This window comes from Siphateles boraxobius, unplaced genomic scaffold (assembly GCF_051911475.1).
Source record: "Siphateles boraxobius isolate OS27281-9 unplaced genomic scaffold, OSU_SipBor_1 8, whole genome shotgun sequence".
NCBI lineage: Eukaryota > Metazoa > Chordata > Actinopteri > Cypriniformes > Leuciscidae > Siphateles > Siphateles boraxobius.
This window is the reverse complement of record NW_027509208.1, coordinates 30570532-30593890: the sequence shown is the minus strand read 5'-3', so window position 1 is coordinate 30593890 and position 23359 is coordinate 30570532. Positions and strand designations below refer to the sequence as shown.

Below are 23359 nucleotides of genomic sequence, written 5' to 3'. Positions count from 1 at the left end.
TTGAAAAACTGTACATCTCGTTGCTTTCATACTCATTACTTAAAAAGAGAACATGTGTTTTTGAAATAGAGACTTCAAGCTTTGTAAAGACTCAAGTCTGTGTGACAAACATTCGCTGAGTTACAGGAAATTTTCTGTTGAGTCTCAGAATGAACTTCACATTTAGAGAGACGGCAGAAAGCACATCATGTTTATTTTCTTTATTTTATGAAAAACACAATATTTAGTTTTTAATATGAGTGTGCACAAATAAAAGAAGACATTTAACAGTTTTGAATGATGTATACATTTGCCTGTATGACAAAAATCAAGTTATTTGAGTCTCTTTTGCAATGATAACAAAAAAAGCGAGCTGGTCGCCCGGCGCGACTGCCAACCCCAGAGGGTTCATTAATTTTCTCAAAAAAGTCTGTGAAGTACATGATGTTGCAGCGGCTGGATAACACCTTTTCCCCAAGAGCTCCATCAACCTTCTCCAGGAACTGAACGATGCTGTCAAACAGCTCACAAAAACGAGCAAGGCGGAGCCAGCGGACATCAGTATGGAGAAGAAGCCACGCAAAAGTCTCATCGTTTTCCTGACACAGCCGTGGGAACACTCTGTCATTCAGTGCATGGGCTTTTATTTTGTTTATTGCTTTGACTGCAACATGGAGAGACTCAGGGAGAACTAGATTGTTGCATTTGGCCACAAGGTTGTGGCGATGCAAAACACAGTGGACTGTGAGGATATGCGGCACCTGCTCCTTTAGCAGTGCGGTGAACCCACGGTACCAGCCAACCATAGTGTGGGCACCATCAGTGGCACATGCGAGGATGTTAGAGATGGGAATTGATTTCTCCTGTAGATAAGCAGAAAGCATGTTAAAAATGGTCTGGCCCTCGGTGTCAGTTTCCAGATATTTAGAAAACAAAAATTCCTCTGCCATCTCGTGACTGTTTGAGGCCCTATAACGGACATAGGCCATCAGCAGAGGGTTGTTGTCAGCGGTGGTTGTCTCGTCCAGCTGAAGGCTGAATGGAGAGTCCTTCAGGATGGCATCTCCTCTGTATCTACACCAATTTCATTTATCCTGCGTGCCACTGTGTCATTGCTGATGATTATGATTTAGGCAGCATTATGCCACTCAAAGTAGATATAAGATGGGCTGTCATTGGACAGTAAAAACGACCGTAGGCCATGAGGTCATTAAAGCCGTAATGTTTGCACTTAGGTTTTAATACGCATTTAGGAGAGTATTGCAAGAACCTGTTACATTAACTTTACTTTCGAAACAAAAAAAAATACAATCATGAATTTTCATGAAAAATTATGTTAGTTAGTTCGTTTTCATCAATGGTATAATTAATATAATTACAATTAATTTGGTTTGTCATAATAAATGTGTGTTCATAATCAGTAAAAAAAAAAAAAAAAACTTCTAACAAGAATAAACACATATGCACAATTACATTATTATTTTATTATTCTTTATTTTTAACTATCCAAGCAGCGTTTCGCAGTGAGATGTGACGGCGGAATTAATACATCACCAAAATGTGATTACAGAATATATTTAAATTAACCATCAAATTGTCATTTTCTTCTTACAGTCTTGCGAGTTAACAACAATGCCTGACCAGTAAATGACTTGGTGAACAAAGAAAACATTTTGACATTAGGCAATGGCATTAGTTAATGCCTAAAAACGTAAAAGTTTTACCTTATAAATAGAATTTAGTTTAATAAAAAAGTGAATTGGAACATGATTTATTGAAAATATATAAGTGGTTCTTTAGTCAATACTTTTTTAATGGCTTGTCAACTTTCCATTCCTCCACTGCGTGATTCTATTTAGTGCTTGATTCTAGCCACCACCAGATTGTTGTCAGTGCGAAACACATTTTTGAGCATGTGAATGCTGATTCTTGTCAGCGCTGGATTCTAGACAGTACTTGAGCGCTGGTCTATGACTGGAATAATAATAAGAGTCTTTGCAAAAGAAACGATACATAGCTTACATGTCGCATTAAACTGGCAGATTTTAGAATGTTGCAGGCAATTATTTTGCAAGTAATTGCCTGGATCTTTGGTGTAAATTCGAGAACGGGTCCTGGTAAGTCCCACGCAAACCCAATAATATTACTGAACTGGAGGTCATTGCTCATGAGGAATGGACTAAGACTCCTCAGAAACGCTGCCAGAAGCTGGTTTCTGGTTCTACATCTCGTTTTCAGCAGATCATAACAGCAAAAGGGTGTTCTACTAAGTACTAAAGATGCTTGCCATGAAGGGGTTGAATAATTTTGAGACTGCAGCAGTCACTAAAAGTTACATTTTAAGTTAAATTTGGGAAAACCACTTGAAACATTAGCTGTGTTGAGCTATTTCAATTACTTTTGTTTGATTTGTTCATTGCAAACAGCTGAAAGTCTGTACATTTTGCCAATTAACCTGATTTGCAATGTGGGTTGAATAATTTCTGTAATACTGTATAATCTTCAGTCTGACTTTTCTCCTCTTGTTCAGGCTGCATGCTGCCTTCAAAGATTCTCGCTACATCTATATGATAATGGAGTTTTGCCCTGGTGGGGAAATCTGGACCAAACTAAAAGAAGTGTAAGATATTCATGAGTTTGTGGTGTTTGATAAGGAAAGCATGCCAATTAAGCCTACTTTTTGTTCTATTTCTGTATTGCATATAAACTAGCAGGAACACAGTAGCAACAGCATAATGCATTAACAACCACTTACAAAATCTTAGATAATGCATAGCAACACCCTGGTGAATAACCACAACACCTCAGAATCATCTTTCTTGCTCATGTTGCTTGAATAATATGGTATGCTTTAGAATCCATTTCCTGTCTCTCTCTAATGTTTGACTGCGTTTATTTAAAGCTAATATCACAATTTCTAAATAGTGCTGTTTGAATGTGTGAATGTGGGCGTATGTGTTGTCATGTTGCAGAGGACGCTTTCAGGAAAATATAGCTGTGTTTATAACAGCCTGTGTGGTTGAAGCCTTTGCATACCTCCATAACAAAGGCATCCTGTATCGAGACCTGAAGCCAGAAAACCTCATGCTGGACTCCAAAGGATATGTGAAATTGGTAAAATAAATGATCTGTTTTTCTACTTTCCACAAATTGATCAATTAGAGGCATTTACATTTATAAGATGCTACTAAAATTGTGATAAATTTGCCACTGTGACAATTCAAAACATTTATCATGCTGCAAGGCTGATATCAATCCTAATTACCTTAACAAAAAAGATAAAAAAATATTTGAGATAGATTTTAACAAGATATATGGTAACACTTTATATTACGACCCGCAAACAACTGCGTAAGTACACCGAAATTACGGTGTACGTTTCTGTAATTATAGTGTACTTATGTGTAGGTATAAGGAAACAATATGCTAAGTTTTGGGTAATAAAGGGGTAACAAGCAGATATAAAACCTGCAAAGAACTTCGTAAGTAAACCGAAATTGCGGTGTACATTTCTGTAATTATAGTGTACCTCCGTGTAGGTATAAGGGAACAATATGTTAAGTTTTTGGGTAATAAAGGGGTACAACCAGAATTCAAAGCAAATTATTTATAATGTAATTATTTTAAAACTAACAGGTACCTATTCTGTTAATATATTCCAGGCAAAAATTGTATGTCTGTTGTATATAAAAGTTTATCACATTTGTGGCAAAAGATTCTTGTGCAATGTAGTTAGAGGGTAATTTTGACATCTGTGTGTTGTAAATTAAACGTGTATATATATATATATATATATATATATATATATATATATATATATATATATATATATTGCCCTGAAATTTAAGTGTCATTGCAATACAATGTGAAAGTTTATATATATAATCCTAATTTTACAGAAAATACCTGTTTTTTTGACGATCATTTTCATTAATTTTAAATTGTACTCAAAACACTGTAAAATTACAAATAATATCTGTAAAATAAAATAATTTCCCGATAATTAATTTTTTATAAAATAATAAAATATCTGTATTGTGACATTAATGACAAATTACAGTTATTCACATTTTTTAGACAGAACATTTATTGTATTTTTCATACAGTATTTTTTCTGTTTTCTTAAATTACATAAAAATGTATGTAAAATTACAAATATAATCTGTAATTTAACAGTAACAAAATAGTTAAATGATAAAATGGTCAAATGACTGTCAGCTCCCCAAAAAACTGTAAAACATCCTAAATTAAATAAACTGAAAAACACTGTTATTTTACAGGTATTTCCTGAATAATCACGATCGCATACCTTCATTGTAAAAAAATCGTAAAAAAAGGGTCAAATGACTGGCAGCTGCGGCTGCCAAACAAAAACCATAAAATTAAAGTAAAATATGTTAATTTAAATAAACTGAAAAAATTGTTATTTCACAGATTTCCTGCATTATTATGATCAAATACCTTCATTGTAAAAAATCGTAAAAACAGGCTCAAATGACTGGCAGCTGCGGCTGCCAAACAAAAATCATAAAATGAAAGTAAAATATGCTAATTTAAATAAAGTGTAAAAAACGTTAAAATAAATTTGATGTCACCATGATTGGGATCAGTGTCTGCTTTAGTTGGGGTCATGATTTTACTTTTGCTTTTCTCTGGCTGCTTTAACTGTGCATTTGATACACGTTTGTCATAGGAATAAATGCTGGAGAAAATATCAGATGATCTCGATCATTAATTGATGATGTTATAGTCATCATGTGATGATCTGATTCTCTGATATGACCTGTAACTACATTGCACAAGAACATATTTTGCCAGAAATGTGATAAGAATTTTACATTAGTAACAGAGAAAAACTGGGCATCATACACTACAAAAATGTTCTTAAGAATGTTCTTAGAAGACGCATGACACATTTAAACAATATGTCTTCTAAAATAGGCTCAAAATATCAAACATGTTTGGTATCCTCTTGATGGAGTCATGGTCTGAAGCTAAAAAAAATCTGAGCCTCTGCCCATTATATACAACGTGATTTTCTGTGAAATTTGTCAACACTATCTGCCCAAAATCTGCAGACTGGCCCTGACTTTCAGCAACTAGTGTCGACTCTTCCAGACTGTAAATCGTGGAAAAAATCTGGGCAAAAGTTGTATAGTGTATTCCAGCCTTAAACGTGAACTATGCAGGATTTTCAGTTACTGTTTGTAAACACAATGTTCAAACTTGCCCCTTTTTGGAGATGGTAAAAAAGCCAGAGGAAGTGATTTTCCTTGATATGATATCAGCAGCACACGCAGCCCAACCAACTCTATCTTGCAAATATTGTGTTTATCATGCATAAATAGCATTGTACGTGTAGCCTACATGAAAGAACAGCTGAGCTAACAGATCTATTAGAACAACTCTGTATTAGATGTGTGAGTTTTAGCCACCTCCAGTCTAGCTTGCTAATAATTACAGTACATGTCATCATAAAAACTTAATTACAATGCCTAATAATCTAACTTGAGTTAAATATATCAGTCAGTAAGGCAATAGCAACACATAAGTGAATTTTTTTTGCGTGGAAACAGGCCTTAGCTGAGTTTCCAGAGCTTCAGGACTCGTTGGTCTCGTTAGTTCATCTGTTTGCTGTCTATTTAAGCCCTGTGTTTCTATCAGTGCTTTGTCAGTTATACGGTGTGTTCGTGTTCGTGTTCGTGTTCCCGAGATTAGTGATGGGAAATCGAGGCTTTCTGAAGCAGTTCAAGCTTTCATCAAATTGTGCTGAAAAAAGGTTAATTACTCAAAGCTTTTAACACAATGCGCATTAGCGACATCTGGTGGTCAGACTTGTTTTGTCCACCATATCTAACAAATCACCGCAGAGCAAAAAAAGCCCGTGACCAAACAAAGCTTCGTAAGTCTGTGACATACCAACTGTCCCATCACTACCCGAGATTCTGTTTTGTGAAGTTTTGAGTTTGTTTCCAAATAAAGCTGCTGCACTTAGATCCTGTTTCATCTCTGCTGCAACCACCTTGTAACAGTGTGAGTCTATTTTCCCCCCGAAAATCCTGCATAGTACACTTTTAAGGTGATGAAAGTGGAAAAAATACTGGATCAATATGCCAAAAACTGGCCATCCATCAACACCGAGTGCCAAGACAAGAATGCCAATAAGAAACTTGTACATGCAACACTTTTCATACAATTATTTTATTTGTACTTTATACAAATTAAACAGAGTTGAGAGTGAACATTCTGTTAATAGGTGTCACACACTGTCAGAAAAAAATACATCCAATGTTGTAACAGTCAAGTGCAGTGAAGTTTATTTTTATCTTCTTTTCTTGTATTTTGATTTCAGGTTGATTTTGGTTTTGCAAAAGAGCTTTCTCGGGGTGAAAAGACATACTCGTTTTGCGGTACTCCTGAGTATATGTCTCCAGAGATCATTCAGAACCAAGGCCATGACTTTGCAGCTGACTTCTGGTCACTTGGTGTTCTAATCTATGAGCTACTTGTGGGCAGGTAAAAAGTTTTCTCATATATTGTTTTCTGCATATATTGTTTTTTTCTGTCTTAAAAGCATGCAGGCAATTTTTTTCTCTTGGGAGAAATCATATGGAAATAACTGATGCTCGTATGGTCATGGCTTGAGGAGTTACGAACCGAGCAGAGTATGTTATGAGCACCTTCCGACCTAACAACAATTTTTAAACATGTTGACCAGTGTATAGGTCTTTATTTTATCTGTACTCCAGTCTCCATGTTTAGCCTAAAAGCTCCCTAGTCAAAACGTTGATCTCACAGTGATCTCTCCATATGACCAAAATGTGAGGTCACAGTGAGCTAAAACTGTAACCTCACAGTGCACTCACTGTGTGCTCATTATGGCCACAATGTGAGGTCACCCCAGGTAGAAATGTAGGTTGATAGGTTGAGGATTTTTTGAAATTAATAGTTTGGTAGTCACCATCATTGTGATCTGTGTTTGCTTTAGTTGGGCAGTTTGACTCTTGATGTTTTAATGTTAGTTCCCTTTCGTGGGAACTCCTACGTCTCTTTGGAGGAGTTTCCAACGAATTGGGATCACACTAGGGAGACCAACTGCCTTCGAGTGAACTAAAACGAGCCAATAAACATTGGCATGCAAGATTTGCATTCAGCGCACCGCCTACCAGTGCGGGTATAAAGCGGTAAATGAGTTTCAAGAAAGTGTTTTCTTCGTGCTCAACGAGTCTGCTCTTTTTCTGGATCTCTCTGTGTTGGTGTGACAGCGCTTCAGTGATCTTCGCGAGATCCTGGCTGCCGGTTGTGATTACACACGATCTACATCTTTTAAAAGAGCTGTTTTCACAGCTGGTATTCGGTTGAGTGCACACAGCGGGCTTGCAGTTTCCCCGCTGTGTTGCCGCGTTCATCCCTGCGTGCTTCAGCACAATAAGAGAGTATTTTCTAAAAGAGCAACACGGGTGAAGATCGCGTCCTTTTCAGGATGATGTTTCATCCGTGTGTTTCTGGGTGCGGTCAATATCTTCTGCCGGTTGATGGTCACGATCGCTGTCTCTCGTGCTTGGGCCTCACGCACGCTGAGGTAGCGTTCGTGAACGAGTCATGTTCTCACTGCGGGAACATGACCGTCGCGATGCTTAATTCAAGACTGCAATCCCTCAAACGAGGGGGAGTCCCTTTGGAGATTCCCCGATCTAGTTCTTCTTCTGGTTTACTTCAGAAAATGACTACTTCTGCTAATCCCATTGGTGGTCTGAGAGTTACAGTGAGGAATGTCCAGCCGGGTGAAAGACCCCCCAGGCTCCTCACTCCTCCGCATCGCTGCCATTGGAGCCTTCGCAGGAGCGCGCTGGGCCATCACGTGTGGTCCCAGTCGTTTCCTTCAGGGCTCCGCCAGAGCATCAGATGTCTGATCGCTGCATCGGAGGGAGAGCGGTCATCTTCTGGAGATGACGACTCAACTGTGTTGCCTCCTTCGGGTGTGGTAACGTCAGCCGAGCCGGATCCGGAAATGGCCGCTATGTTTTCCCGGGCGGCCACGAGTGTCGGGCTCGAGTTGAACCCTCCACCGTGTCACGAACCCTCACGGCTTGACGATTGGTATCTGGTGGGTGGCCCGTGCTGGTTCTCAGCGCCCCGCTCTGGTTCCTTTCTTTCCGGAGGTGCATGACGAGGTGACGAGATCATGGATGGCCCCTCTGGCGGCCGGACACAGGTCAACTCCGTCCTCCTCCCTCACCACTCTCGATGGCGGGGCAGTGAAGGAATATGTAGGCGCCCCCCCAGTGGACCGGTCGGTTGCGATGCAATTGTGTCCTCAGACCGCGTCCGCCTGGCGGGGTAACCCTGCGCTCCCCTCCCGCGCATGTAGGTTCTCTTCCAGTCTGACTCGGAAGGCTTACAGTGCGTGTGGAGAAGCTGCTTCTGCCCTTGATGCCGAGGGTGCCCTCCTGCCGCCGCCTTCGCCCCTCAATGCAGTGGGGTGTCGGCTGCTAATGAGGTGCCCAGCCCGCTCGGGATTCATCTAAGCCCTCCAGCAAGAGGAGTGGTAAGGAGGAGGGCCGAGTGGAGAATCTTTCTTTTGTTTCTGTTCTGCCACTGACCAGTAAAGCACCAGTGGTACCCAAAGTTTCAATAAGAGCAGTTTCTACTTCCTCTGGGTCACTCATGGTCGAGACTGGCAGCCAAGGTCGCCAAGTGCCTCGCCGCTCTCATTCTCCCCCGTCCATGAGGGTCAGAATGACAGTGTGCGCCGCCACGTTGCCTCGCCGCTCTCATTCCCCTCACCCCAGTGCTCAGACGCCAGTGACGCCGCTACGGCCTCGTCACTCGCGTCTCCCGCTGGGCAAGGAGGTGCGGAAATCAGGACTCGACGCCTACGGGCCTCCCTCCTCATTTCCCCTCCTTCCTTCGCCTCGGGACAGCCAGCAGCTGAACGCCTCCGGGTCTTCCCTGTTGCCTGTCCCCCGGTGGAAGCAGGTAGGTCTTGCCCCGCACACCCAGACCCCTCTCTCGGCCGCAGTAATGCCTCCAGAGTCCGGTCCCTGCCTTCCATCTTGCTGCCCCTCCGCGGGTACGCCGGCGGTTCGTGTGGGCTCGTTGGTACAGTCTCTCGAAACCTGGCTAGCGCTTCCGAGGCTGTCCCGCTGGCTCATTCGTACCATTCGGCTCGGCTATGCAATTCAGTTTGCCCGCCGGCCTCCCAAGTTCAGTTCTGTTTTGAGGAAGGATATAGACGTCCTGCTGGCGAAGGACGCGATCGGGCCGGTCCCTCCAGCCGAGATGAGATCTCCGATTTTGAATCGGGCCCTACATAAGCTCCCATTCAAAATGCTCATGCAGAAACGCATCTTCGAATGCATCCGTCCCCAGGATTGGTTTGCAGCGATCGACCTGAAAGACTCGTACTTTCATGTCTCGATTCTTCCTCGTCTATAGCCTCCGTGTTGAACCTGTTTCCTCAGGTGTACTCGCTACGGCCAGTAACGTGAGGAATTAGGTTATCTCGGCTTGCTACGCCGTTCCCGCCTCTATGGCCGGATATGTGCGTCTTCATACTCCGTTGGTTCCCTAATATACGGCTAACCTCGTGAGTTACATCATCCCCATCACACCCTCGGCACCAGGCGAGGTGGATCGCCCGGCGATAGGTCTATTACCTCTCGTAGGAGTTGTGTGTAGACTGGGTGGCCTACAGTGGTCCCTTCGGCGACCCATTTTCTCCACGATCCAGCTACACTCTGGGCTAGCATCGTGTCTTCCCCTTAACAGACCATTCTGTCGTCCTTGCTGAGTACACTCCAACCCCTCGGGCTGGGACTACCTCAAGGACTGCCATGTGTTTCACTACCCCAAGGGTTAGTACACATGTGTATTCCAGTGCCTCCCTTCGGGCGGGCAGGGGCTTCCGCAGCGTTCCCTCCCACAGGTTGGGCACGCTTTCCCAGTGTTATCCATATCCACTGAGAGGGTCTTGCGGAACTGCAGTGTGATTTTCCTAGCTAGCTCCCGCCAAAGACGATAAGAAACTGTTCCGGCGGGTAGCTAAGCCGGGCGCTGGAAGGGGCCAGCACCATGGCGTTTTGTTAGGGATCCCAATTTGTTGGAAACTCCTCCGACGATACGTAGGAGTTCCCATGAAAGGAAACGTCTCAGTTACGTATGTAACCCTCGTTACGTATGTAATGTCTCGTCCCGTCGCTATGCTGCTGTACCTTCGCAGAGGACTGGACACCGTCCGGCTCCTTAGCGAAAAGCAAATGTGTGTGCGCTTTGCTTCCGCTTTATACCCGCACTGGTAGGTGGCGCGCGGAATGCAAATCTTGCTTGCCAATGTTTATTGGCTCGTTTTAGTTCACTCGAAGGCAGTTGGTCTCCCTAGCGTGATTCCAATTCGTTGGAAACCTACTCAGGGAACGATGGCTACATACGTAACCCAGACGTTTTCTCTGGCTGCTGTAACTGTTTGTTATGGCAAGGACAGTAAGAGAAAATGTGATCAGATGATGTCAGCTACTTAATGATAACGTTAATGATAAAACCATCATGTAGTGTTCTGATCAGCTGATCTCTTTTAGACCGTCATGTGTTATTACTTTTGTATAATCGATTATAGTAACCTATATGGCATGATTATAGTTTGTCTCAATGAAGGAGTTTAAAACTTATTGTACACAGATTTAGTTTTTTATATTAATAATCCAGATTCTCTTATTAAAATGCTGCAGGATCTCATGCTTTAGAAATCCTGAATTGTTATAATCATGTAAAATTGATACCAGAGAATAGTGCCTGGATGAAATCAGGCTGCTTTATTATGATAATATCTTTATTATCAATAAGTAGCCAACATACTTGATCACCTTTTATCTTGCTATAACAAACAGTTACAGCAGCCAGAGAAAAACTAACATCAAATAGTCAAGGCCAAAGAGCCAAACTAAAGCAAACACTGACCTCCACAATGATGACCAAACAAAACTATTACTTTCAAACAAACTTCTTTTAAGAGGTTCAGTCCCGTGTCTGCTGGGAGACTTCCCGCTGAAACTTTATAAGAATGTTAGGGAATAATGTTCTATCAGTGTTATCACTAAACATGTTTAAAGTGTTTTTAGAGAGTGTTTGGGACTGTTCTTTTTTTATTTAAGGGGCTACCGGAGTTTTGAGATCTATAGTCAAAATAGTCTTGACCCTCCCTTCGCCAGCAATACATTTTTCTATGACCCTCCAAAATGATTGTGAAAAAAGGCATGACCCTCCCCGTTAAGTTATTGATTACTTCTGTACTGGTTTGCACTTGGCAAAGATTTTCAGATATCTCTATGCCTAGTAGACCTTCACCAAACGTTCATTAAAAAGGGTCCTGTACAGGGCTGTACAGTGCGACATATATCTATGAAAAGATTGGTCTGTGCGATGAATAAATGTACCACTGTAGCAAGCGTGCGATACAGTTTTGTAAACTCCGTTACTCGTGTCCGCATGAGCGCAAGGGCACATTTCGCTTGGCGGTGTGCACGGCAGATTTTGTAACTGCGTGCGCGGCTCCGCACCCGCAGATGCACGACTTCGAGCCGAATCTGGCCGAGCACATACGTCTCATCACACCGGCACACAGTTTGTGCGTCTAGTAGTTGCTTAAATTTACAAAATGAGCCTACAATAGCAGACATAAGCCCTTTTAATTATGGTCCATGTTTTATAAATAAATATCTCGAAACTAAACGAAAATGTTTAGTGAAATTAGAAAATAGTTATCGTTAATTTAGTTTTACAGGCTATGTTCTCAAATTAGTTTATTTTGTTCCAATGTAACAAGTAGCCTAATAATCTCAAGGTTTACTGCTTTACACAATGTAGTGTGGTTCTGGTGAAGTGTACTAAAATGAACATTCACCTGTGTACCTTACTTCTCACCGCTGATTCCTGGTGGTTTAGAGGGCAATTATTCAGTAGCCTCCTGTCGTTTTAAAGTATAGTATAACGGCGAGCGGGTCAAGTATAAACGCCTCATCCGTTTGGGGAGGTGTGCACGCAGACAGCAGAGGCTCACACTGCGGAGCCAGACGAAAGTATAAACAAGGCTTAAGTCCTAATACTGTAAAACTCGACGTACATTCACATCGCCTGTTAATGCAGCGGTAGAGTTACACTCACAGGACACTGCACTTATTCGCAATCACAAAAGTTCATTATTTGCTCACTTTAAAGCTTTCCCGGGTAAACATTTCATTGGCGTTCTGTTCTGACATGATGCAATTTTTCTAAGCGCGTATGCCCGAAGCGACTTTCAAACACCACCAAACTGGACTTTATCTTTCGTGTCTGATTTTTGTTGGGACTGAGAGAGCTAAATGGAGCTACATGAAAAAATATACACCAAACAAGCCACTTTGAAATGTTGCTGTTTTCATGAATACAAGAGTTGGGTGACCCTCTCCCTAGACTAAAAAAAGTTGGATGACCCTCCCCTCAACAAAGAATAAAAATACATTACCCTCCCCTATTTTCCTCTGAAGTCCATTTCATAAATACAGAACGGTCCCTTATCCTACCTTTTAGGAGAACATTTTGGTAACAAAAATAAAATTAGCTGCAGAAAACATTACAAAAACATAACATAATGCTCTCAAAACATTCAGAGAACAATACAATTTCTAGCTCGGATGAGCTCATATTGTGGCTAGAGTATGAGCACACAGTGAGTGCGCTGTGAGGTTACACTTTTAGCTCACTGTGACCTCACATTGCTGAGGGTGTTACCATATGATGAGATCACTGTAAGATCAAAGTGTTGACTGGGTCATGCGACTGCCACCGACTCACCATGCAGTACAGCTGTGCCGTGTACCAGCTGTTTTGACACGATTATCAGGTTAACTAACTGGTTAGGTGCGCAATGGCTCACATAAGCCCGCCGTAAAATATTGTTCCCTTTCAAGGGAACTTCGAGCTGCGTCAAACGCTGCGGGAACGCCCCTGCGTTGTGCGTCATGAAGCACGTATGGAATCAGCCCAATGGAGAGATGAAACGTCATAGGCGGGTGACGTCATCGACCAGGAAACTATAAAGCACCCCAAAAACACAAGCGCATTAGCTTCTGTGCTTTCAGTCGCGCTACATGTGAATCTGTCCCTGTGTGATATTGTCTGTCTTACATACCCTGCACCACACAAACAATTTATCCCTATATATATATATATTGAGAGATTATGGCGGACGAACAGCAGTTTAGAAAGTGTGTTCCTCCCTGCTCGCGTTATTTAACGAGCGGGGATACACATGATCTTTGTGTTGTTTGTTTGGGAGTTCAGCATGCCCAGTTTGCTCTCGAGGGAGCAGACTGTGAGCATTGCGAGCGTTTGCCGTTAAGGACGCTCCGCTCCCGCCGGTCGCTCTTTGAGGAGAGCGGTTCGGTGCGCGCTCCCCGCGGTTCGGGTCCCGCTTCTGCCGAGGCAGAGCGGCGGCGCTTATCGTGGGGATCGCAGATGGATCTCACAGCGGGGTTTGAGACGGGCTCTGCCTTATCTCTCCCTTCACCTGTGAGATCCAGTGCCTCAGTCCCGGGTTCGGAAGCACGCGCTGCGGTTTCTTCCGCTCGGGCTGAGGCACCAATGCTGCAGCTATCCAGTTCTGAGGAACTTGATGTTGTTAGTGTTGAGGGAGATGTGGAGGATTCGCCACCCCACACTCCTAAGAGTGATGAGCTTATGGAGGTGTTAACAAGAGCTGTTGAAAAACTTAATATTGAATGGCCAGTGACTAGACAGGAGTCTGTTTCTAAATCAAAGTTGGATGAGAGATTTTTGCCGTCACGTGTGCAGCCTCCACGCCGGTGCCTGCCGTTTTTCCATGATCTCCACACCGAGGTGTCGAAATCATGGAGAAAACCGGTGTCATATAGAGTGTTTAGTCCCCAGACTTCAACATACGCTAATATTATGGGAGCCAAGGCTCATGGTTATGGTGCTTTGCCTCGTGTGGAAGAGACGCTTGCGAGCCATCTCTCCCCCGAAGCAGCATCATCTTTTAAGGCACCGGCATTACCCACCAAGCCTTTAAGAAACACTTCGGCTTTAGTGGGTAAAGCATATTCGGCAGCAGGTCAGGCTGCGTCATGTCTGCATACTATGTCAATCTTGCAGGCATACCAGGCTGATCTGCTAAGGGACATGAGTGAGAGTGAGGAGGTCAGTACTGACGTAGTTCGTGAACTGCGTCAGGCTGCTGATTTATCCCTGCGTGCCACCAGAGAATCGGCCAAATTAATGGGTCGTTCTATGGCAGCTCTGGTGGCCGCAGAAAGACATTTGTGGTTAAATCAGACTAATATTAAAGAGAGAGAAAAAGCTTTTCTTTTAGATGCTCCTCTTTCTCCCATGGGGTTGTTTGGTGATGCTGTGAATTCAGTTATCGATAAATTCCAAGAAGAAAAGAAACAAACTGCAGCTTTTAAAAAGTTTCTTCCCCTTAAAGTTCATGTCCCTGGGGCTGCTGGGCGGGAGCAGCCCCGGCCGTCTTCGAGCTCATCACATAGAGCGCAGCAGAGGCAGAGTGTCGCGTCTCGTGCTCCCCCTGCTGGACAGTGGGCTCAGCCGCGACACTCTCAGCCGAAGCCTTCTCCCAGTAGAACTGATCTGAGGACAGTTATATTGGCTAAGAAGGCTTCGGCTAAGAAGAAGTCCTGACGCCAAGCCGTTCAGGATGCTGAGGGTGGTCCCCACCGAGGCGGAAAGGTGTTCACCTCTTTTTACGGTGCCCATTCCTCCTCGGTGCCCTCAGGGGCTCGTTCTGCCAACCCCGCCTTTATGCCGGGGCACAGACGATCCCAGCGAGCGCTTTCCCGAGGGACGCTCGCTCCCTCTGAGGAGGGTCTCAGAGCGGTCAGACCAGTTGTTCCCTGCCGGTGCGCCGTTACAGGGCGCTGCGTCTGCTGCTCAAGTTACACCAGAGGCCAGTCTCGAGAGGCTGGTACCCTTAGTAGAATTTCTGGCAGAGTGGAAAAGCCTTCCAAAAATATCTCATTGGGTCCTGCAGACAGTAGAAAAGGGTTATGCTATCCAGTTCAGGTGTCGTCCACCAAAATTCAGAGGGGTTCTGCACACAGTGGTGGGCCCCGAGCAGGCTCTGGTATTGGAACAAGAGGTGAAAACGCTCCTTCAAAAAGAGGCTATAGAACGGGTTCCTCCTCCCAGTTTGGAGTCAGGTTATTACAGCCGATATTTCATCGTTCCAAAGAAGGATGGGGGGTTGCGTCCAATTTTAGACCTGCGCATATTGAATCGCTCGGTAGGGAAGCTAAAATTCAAGATGCTCACTATCAAGCAGATCGTGTCTCAAATCAGGTCCGAGGACTGGTTTGTCACGATAGATCTGAAGGACGCATACTTCCATGTGTCCATCCTTCCACAACACAGGAAGTTCCTGAGGTTCGCCTTCGGGGGCGAGGCGTACCAGTACAAGGTTCTTCCGTTTGGCCTAGCTTTATCTCCCCGCACTTTCACGAAATGCATGGATGCAGCACTAGTGCCTCTGAGGCTTCAGGGCATTCGTATTCTCAATTACATCGACGATTGGTTGATTTTAGCTCAGACCGAGCAGATGGCGGTTCGGCATCGAGATGTCGTCCTCGCTCATATCAGAAAGTTGGGGTTGAGGCTGAACGCAAAGAAAAGTGTATTATCTCCTTCCCAGAAGACCACTTTTCTGGGTGTCGTTTGGGATTCGGTATCGATGCGGGCGCGACTCTCTCCGACCCGCATCGCTTCGATTCTCTCAGCTGTGAAACAAGTGAAGCTAGGCCAGCTACTCACTGTCAAGCAGTTTCAGAGACTGTTGGGTCTGATGGCAGCAGCGTCCAACGTTATACCTTGCGGCCTGTTGTACATGAGACCGCTACAGTGGTGGCTCAGGACCAAGGGATTCTCCCCGAGGGGAAATCCGCTCCGCACGTTCAAAGTCACGCGGCGCTGCCTTCGTGCTCTGGTCATGTGGAGAGAAACTTGGTTCCTATCCAAAGGTCCTGTGCTGGGGGCTCTTTGTCGTCGCATAACGCTAACGACGGATGCTTCCCTCACAGGGTGGGGGGCGGTCATGAGTGGTCGCCCAGCCCAAGGTCTGTGGCAGGATCATCATCTTTCGTGGCACATAAATTGTCTAGAGATGTTGGCTGTGTTTCAGGCTCTGAAACACTTCCTAACAGACCTGAGAGGCCATCATGTGTTAGTTCAATCAGACAACACGTCGGTGGTCTCTTATATAAATCATCAGGGGGGCCTGCGGTCTCGCCGGCTTTACAAGTTGGCCCGTCAGATCCTCCTGTGGTCCCAAGGGAAGCTACTATCTCTGAGAGCAATGTATCTCCCTGGGTATTTGAATGTGGTAGCAGACTCCCTGTCGAGGCAGGGGCCGAGGCCAGGGGAATGGAGACTCCACCCCGAGGTGGTGGAGCTCCTTTGGTTGAGTTTCGGTCGCGCCGAGGTGGACCTATTCGCTTCCAAGGAGACCACTCATTGTCATCGGTGGTTCTCCATCACTCTTCCAGCCCCCCTGGGGTTGGATGCTATGGTGCAGCCGTGGCCGAGGTCACGTCTGTACGCCTTTCCCCCGATTGCTCTGTTACCAGGAGTTCTGGAGAGGGTCCGCCGGGACGGGGTCAGTCTACTACTAGTAGCCCCGTTCTGGCCGGCCCGAGTATGGTTTGCGGACCTGATTTCTCTCCTGGACGGTTCTCCTTTGGAGCTCCCGGTCAGGAGGGATCTACTCTCCCAGGCGGGGGGCACGATACTTCACCCCCGCCCAGAATTGTGGAAACTGTGGGCTTGGCCTCTGAGGGGGCCCAGCTCATAGACTCCGGTCTCTCAACCGAGGTTGTTGAGACCATTCTTAACTCCAGAGCTCCATCCACGAGGAAGCTTTATGCCTTGAAGTGGAAACTTTTCACTTCTTGGTGTGGAGAACACCTGCAGGACCCAGTTAACTGCCCAGTGGGTGCAGTGCTGGAATTCCTGCAGGAGCGCTTCTCCACAGGGTTATCCCCCTCCACACTAAAGGTGTATGTGGCGGCACTAGCTGCTTACCACGTCCCTTTCAGTGGAGTTTCTCTTGGGAGACACCCGCTTATAACTCGTTTCCTCCGTGGCACTTTGAGGCTGAGGCCAGCAGTTCGTACGAGGGTGCCGACTTGGGATCTGGCCATTGTATTAGAAGGTCTTTCCCTAGCTCCTTTTGAACCTATCGAAGAAGTTCCCGAGAAGTTTCTCACTTTTAAGACTATCTTTTTGCTTGCTATCTCTTCACTAAAAAGAATCGGAGATTTGCAGGCTCTGTCGGTTTCACCCTCGTGCCTGGAATTTGCACCTGGCATGGTTAAAGCTTTTCTGCATCCTAGACCAGGTTACGTTCCTAAGGTTCCTACTAATATTGTTAGACCTACGGTTCTGCAGGCTTTCTGTCCTCCTCCATTTATGTCATCGGACCAGGAGAAACTTAATTCACTCTGCCCTGTTAGGGCATTAGACGCTTATGTCCACAGAGCTGCCCTGTGGAGGAAATCAGAACAACTTTTTGTATGTTTCGGGCCACCCAGGAAAGGGTGTCCGGCGTCTAAACAGAGAATGAGCAAGTGGGTGGTTGAGGCTATCTCACTTGCTTATGAGTCGGCTGGCCAGCCTTCACCTTTGGTTGTCCGAGCTCACTCTACCAGGAGTATGGCTGCTTCTAAAGCTCTTTTGTCGGGGGTTTCCCTGAGTGATGTTTGTGATGCGGCTGGATGGTCTTCACCGCATACTTTTATTAAGTTCTATGACCTAGACTTAAGCTCTACCCCTGGGGCACAGGTGCTCTCGTCCTCTGTGCGCTAGTCTCACATGACGGTCATTTGGTCCTATGGCGACGTGGGTATTCGCGTTCCCGCAGCGTTTGACGCAGCTCGAAGTTCCCTTGAAAGGGAACGTCTCGGTTACGTATGTAACCCTAGTTCCCTGATAGGGAACGAGACGCTGCGTCGCTCCGCCATACTCCCGGCACTCCCGTTAGCGCTTCCTTCAAGCCTATCAGAAGCTAATGCGCTTGTGTTTTTGGGGTGCTTTATAGTTTCCTGGTCGATGACGTCACCCGCCTATGACGTTTCATCTCTCCATTGGGCTGATTCCATACGTGCTTCATGACGCACAACGCAGGGGCGTTCCCGCAGCGTTTGACGCAGCGTCTCGTTCCCTATCAGGGAACTAGGGTTACATACGTAACCGAGACGTTTTCCTCAATGAAGTGGGGTGGGGGGGGGGGGGGGGGGGGTTTGGGGGTTTACAAACAATAACTTTTAGGGCCTTATCATACACCTGGCCAGGCGCGACGCAAGTGGACCATAATGTCTTGTAGTTTGTTCACCTCGTCAGCATTGTGTTGTGTAGTTTGCACACCACAGCAATTATGTTAGTCTTACAGTCCTGTACTGTGAGCTTGACCTAATTTGATCAGCTCATACAGTATTTAAAAATGTGTCTTAAGTTTGCACTTTTTTTAATTACTTGTAATAATACAGTTTTATTTGTCCTAAAGCCCACCCTTTTCCAGTTCAGAACCTCAGAAGATCTATGCCAGGATCTTGGATGGTGTGCTTAATTTCCCTTCATATATGGGGGAAGGTGCCAAATCTATCATCACTAAATTGTGCAGGTAATTACAGAAACTATTACAAAAGCTCTGGCTTGTTTTACATATAGTGAATTTATTTGACGCAGTTTGTGATTTGTTTTCTATCTGAGAAGTAATAAAATGTCTTTCATCCCAGTTTATTTTATTTAAACGTCACCATTTTTAATCAGTTTTTTAGGTTGCTAATTCGCTAATTTTCAGTTTATGTGTTATTTAAATGTCTTGCAGGCCACGTCCTGGACAGCGTTTGGGCAATACAAAAAATGGAATCAAAGATGTCAGAAATCACAGGTGACCTTTATGCATGTGTATTGTGCTTAGTTCAGATTAATATTTTCGATAAATATAAATATTTTCATATCCCACAATTACAATTTAGGTATATTGAGTTTAGTCATTTTGATATGCTAGACTTTTGTGTAGCATTTGTGCTGTTTCTATTGTTATTAATGACACATTTTCCCTCAATTATCTCTCAGGTGGTTTAACAGCATTAACTGGCATAAATTAAGAATGGGACAACTGGAAGCACCGACTGTACGACTAATAAGAAAGGTCACATTTTTTATCTTAAATCATATTCTTTACACAGATCATCTTACACAATGTAAAAAAAATCTTTACCAAGCATATTTCTCTTTAGTACAAAGTTCAAAATATATTTTCAATTATCAGTGAAGGCCAATGGGTAAATTTGAAAATCAGGTTTCAGACGCTTTTTAAACTGTTTTAGGATGAAACTCAGATCCATCTACAACATAAGCCTCAAAGTAACAAAGTCTGTTTGACTGATTGTGTCTTTGTGTTTTTTTTTTTTTTCAGGGTCCCTGCTATATAAACTTTGACCGCTTCCCCTATGATAAGACTCAAGCAGAGGAGGAGTTTTCAGACTGGGATTGTGATTTCTGAACATCAGCCAAGTATTGAGGTCTCTGACTGCATTCTCACGTACAGTAAAACATCCATAAGATATCTCAAGTTATATACTCTAAAGTATACTCAAGGTTTAATATTCTTATCAGCATATGTAAAAGGAAGATTAGAACCGTAATTTTATGATTCTTGCCATAGGGTATGATTGAACTTTAGAGTCTTTCACAGACTTTTTCCACAGACTAATTTTAATTATTTCCACTACAGGAAATTCTGGATCAATTTTGAGCCAGCAAAATTTCACATCTCTTGCTTTGTTTTTTTTGTTTTGTTTTTTTACTATTTTGATCATAGTAGTTTTATTCTTAAGTTATTTAAGATATTGTGATGATTGGAAGACCAGCAATTTATAAGGGTCCAGATTCTTGAAGTTTCACACTAAAATTAACATTTTAAAATAACATGTATCTTCTTATTTTTCAATCTAATGCGAGAAACTACAGACAAGTCCAAATGGAAGGTACAAATCCTGGACTTCAGAGATCATATTTGTTCCCTTTCAATAATTGTATCTTTAAAAAAATACATGCACATGTAAGACCATTAAGCCATTCTTGTTCAGTTGGTTAATAAATAACAATGTGAATTTATAATGAAATACTAGTTGCTTTACTTACTTTATTTTTAATGTACTGAAATGTATATATATATATATATATATATATATATATATATATATATATATATTAATGTTACTTGGCAGGATGTTAAGAATATTTATTTTACATTTTTTTGCAACCTGATAAATATTTTTTAATTCAAATGACTCTGATTGTGGTTTTGTGCTATTATTGTTAAGGTATTATAATAAAGAATTATAGTGACAACATATAATGGAAATAGTAATTGAAAGACTGCAAAATACCTTCTTAAAAGCTCTGAAAAGCAGCATTTCTGCTGCAGTTATGGAACAAATAAACTTTTTTTTATTAAAATTGATTGGTTGACTTACTGAAACAGGCCAATCAGGATGCTCTTTGTCTTACATGCGCTTCATGAGGCACACACACACAAGGTCTCCCGCTCTCTCCCTCTCCGCCGTGCGTGTGCTATACGGTTTGGAGCACAGTCTCTTCTGTCTCACATGCGCGCTCTTGCTCGCTCGTTCTAGATTCCAGGAGATTTTAACAAATTTGTCGGCATCAGGGAGCCGCTATCAATATGGGGGAGACTCCCGGAAATTCCGGGAGACTTGGGATGTCTGTGTATGTCTAAAATGGCTGAGTGATTTAGCATAAAGCAAGTTTGAGATATGAAGATATATAGATATGGCAATCTATCTATACAGTATTTATTGTTCCCTTTCAGTCAGTCATGTTCAACATTTCATCAGAACTGGGAGCCTGAGAGCCCAATCACCTTCGAGTGTAAACTAAACAAGCCAATCCACATTGGCGTGTGAGATTTGCATTGTGCACCACGCCCCGCAAAGCGGGTAGATAAGGAAGAGTGCGTGCAATCGCATATTCCAGCTTTCGCTTTGGATGCGAGTGATTGTTGTTCTGCTCTGCAATCATCAACGAGTGTGCTACGAGTTGAGAGAAGGTCTTCAATCGCTGTTGTTGTGACGCCGCTGCAGTGGTGGTCACGATCTAATAGTGCATTTCCTGCTGTTTCTACAGCTTCTAAAATAACTCTTTTGCACACAGCAGGCTGTTATTTTTCCAGTAAGTTGTGCTGCGACCATCTCCTCTGTGCGCTTCAGAACTATAAAAGAGCTTATTTCCCTAAAAGAGCAAGCAAGGGGTGTGACACTGCGTCTTTTTAAAGATGTTATTCCATCCGTGCATTTCTGGATGCAGTCATTCCTTTCCTCATCTGACAGCCACGATGGCTATCTCACATTTCCGGGCATAAGCATGCTGAAACCGTGTTTGTGGGTGGCTCGTGTTTTCGGATGAGAACATGACCACGTCGGCACACCGGTCGCAACTTTTTTTTTCCAGAAAGCTTGAGTTCCCTCTTCTGTTGACCAGCCGCCATGTAAAAGCGCAGCCACAGGTCTGCTTGGCCCTATGGGAGATCGAGAATCTCTCAGCGAGAGCTTATCCGCCGGACAAAATCCCTGTGGAACTCCCGCTCCTCTCTGGCAGGGACACGGAGGACTTAACCCCAGGAAGTGGTAGATACGATCACTTCAGCTAGAGCCCCCTCTATGAGGTGCACTTATGCTTTGAAGTGGAGCCTGTTTGTTGATTGGTGTTCTTCGGAACAGAGAATTAGGGGTCGACCGATTATCGGCCTGCCCGATTATCGGCGCCGATATTAAGCATTTTTATGGTTATCGGTATAGGACATTTTCATAACCGATTTGGCGATAAAATAATTTAATTTTGAAATGTGCTATATTTGGCTCTGACGCAGCCACCTCTGTCAGAACTCACCACTCTGTAGACTAGACCAATGTCCCCGCCCATCGTATTTGTTGGGAGTCACAAGTCCGGCCAATCACACGGAAAGCTGAAGGCACTGAAAGTTTTGCACTCTCACACCGAAAGCACTTGCTGACTGGAGCTGCTTCACTGATCACACATCAGTTGTCTCTCAAAGTTAAGGCAGCAGCAGACTTAGCTGAAGTAGCAATAAATTACTATACTGAAGTTGCAAAACACCTCAATATAATAGGGCCCTGTGATTTCCGCAATGCAGAAAACACGGACGAAATCGCGGAATCCAGTCATAAAAACGGAATTTACTGTATAAAGCGGAATGTCACTGAATTTGTCAACTTTTTGATGAATTAATAAAAAGCAGGTCAGTACAAATCGAATCAAACCGCAAAAAGACTAGTTAAAAACGAATCCTGCGTGTCTCTAAATGAAATGACGCGTGATTTTATTTACCACACACACACTGGAGCATGCGTGACGCTTGCACTGTTTTCAGCCTCAGCCGCATCATTATATGAGGACATGATTGCATAAACATCATCTCCAGGGCCGCTTAGTCACTTCATGAGCTTTTTAATGCTTCAACTGAGAAAAGTTATCATCATATCATAAACACACAGAAACTCAAAGATCTCCACGTCAACCCGTCAAAATAAAAGTTTGGGTTTTCATAGGGCCCTAAAAATGTAATTGTTGTTAAACTGTAAATAAATTGAATAAGTTTGATGACTTAAATTACTTAGAAATGCTTTTTGATTACTAAAATTTAATTTAACCATTAAAATAGTTTTTAATTTTTACAAAATGTTTACAGAATGCTGCTGGGTGCTCCCTAAACTTTTTAAGTTATTATTATTATTATTAATAATAATGTTATTATTAACAGTTTTCAGATAACCAATGGAGACATTACGTACCATCGCCACAATTGCTGCACCACCGCTAAGCAGCCAGGTCACCTGCTCAGCACCTCAGCGCAAACATGAAAATGCAAATCTCGCAAGCCAATGTGCATCGGCTTGTTTAGTTTACACTCGAAGGTGATTGGGCTCCCGGGCTCTCTTCATTCTGACGTGACGTCTCTGTTCCCTCCTACAGGGTAGATAGTTATCCTAGCATTCAATGCCGTGGAGGACTCTAGCCTAGAAGCCTCAGTAAAACTGGTCAAGACTGGTTTACAATCACAACCAATGAAAAGCTTGAATGCTATTGGTTTGTGCTAAAGTTGGTCTTTGGAAGCAGGAAAAGCCTTCAATAGGAAGAGAGTGAAAATAAGTCTTGATGAGTCTTGGAGTGCATGGAGATGAACAAGAAAGATTAGTTCAAAAATACTGATTCATTAACAAAAGGAAGCACCACTAATTCCCATTTACTGTTAAGATTTATTGCCACAGAACAG

General features: G+C 43.5%; 1 protein-coding gene across 2 annotated transcripts in view; it reads left to right on the top strand.

Annotated features, from left to right (window-relative positions):
* prkg3 (protein kinase cGMP-dependent 3) overlaps positions 1-20168 on the top strand; it is a 50089-nt gene extending 29921 nt beyond the window's left edge. Inside the window, exons 16-24 of one of the 2 annotated variants that reach the window (XR_013199894.1) lie at positions 2510-2599; positions 2952-3093; positions 6332-6495; positions 18542-18658; positions 18866-18928; positions 19117-19192; positions 19460-19565; positions 19778-19864; positions 19914-19949. Coding sequence is in view for 1 of the 2 variants with exons in the window: in XM_077219619.1 (XP_077075734.1) it covers positions 2510-2599; positions 2952-3093; positions 6332-6495; positions 18542-18658; positions 18866-18928; positions 19117-19192; positions 19460-19546 (739 nt within the window). In the remaining variant the exon portion in view is untranslated. Of the gene's footprint in view, positions 1-2509; positions 2600-2951; positions 3094-6331; positions 6496-18541; positions 18659-18865; positions 18929-19116; positions 19193-19459; positions 19566-19777 lie in introns of both variants that reach the window. The other variant, XM_077219619.1, reaches the window with a different exon arrangement.
* The last annotated feature ends 3191 nt before the right edge of the window (positions 20169-23359 follow it).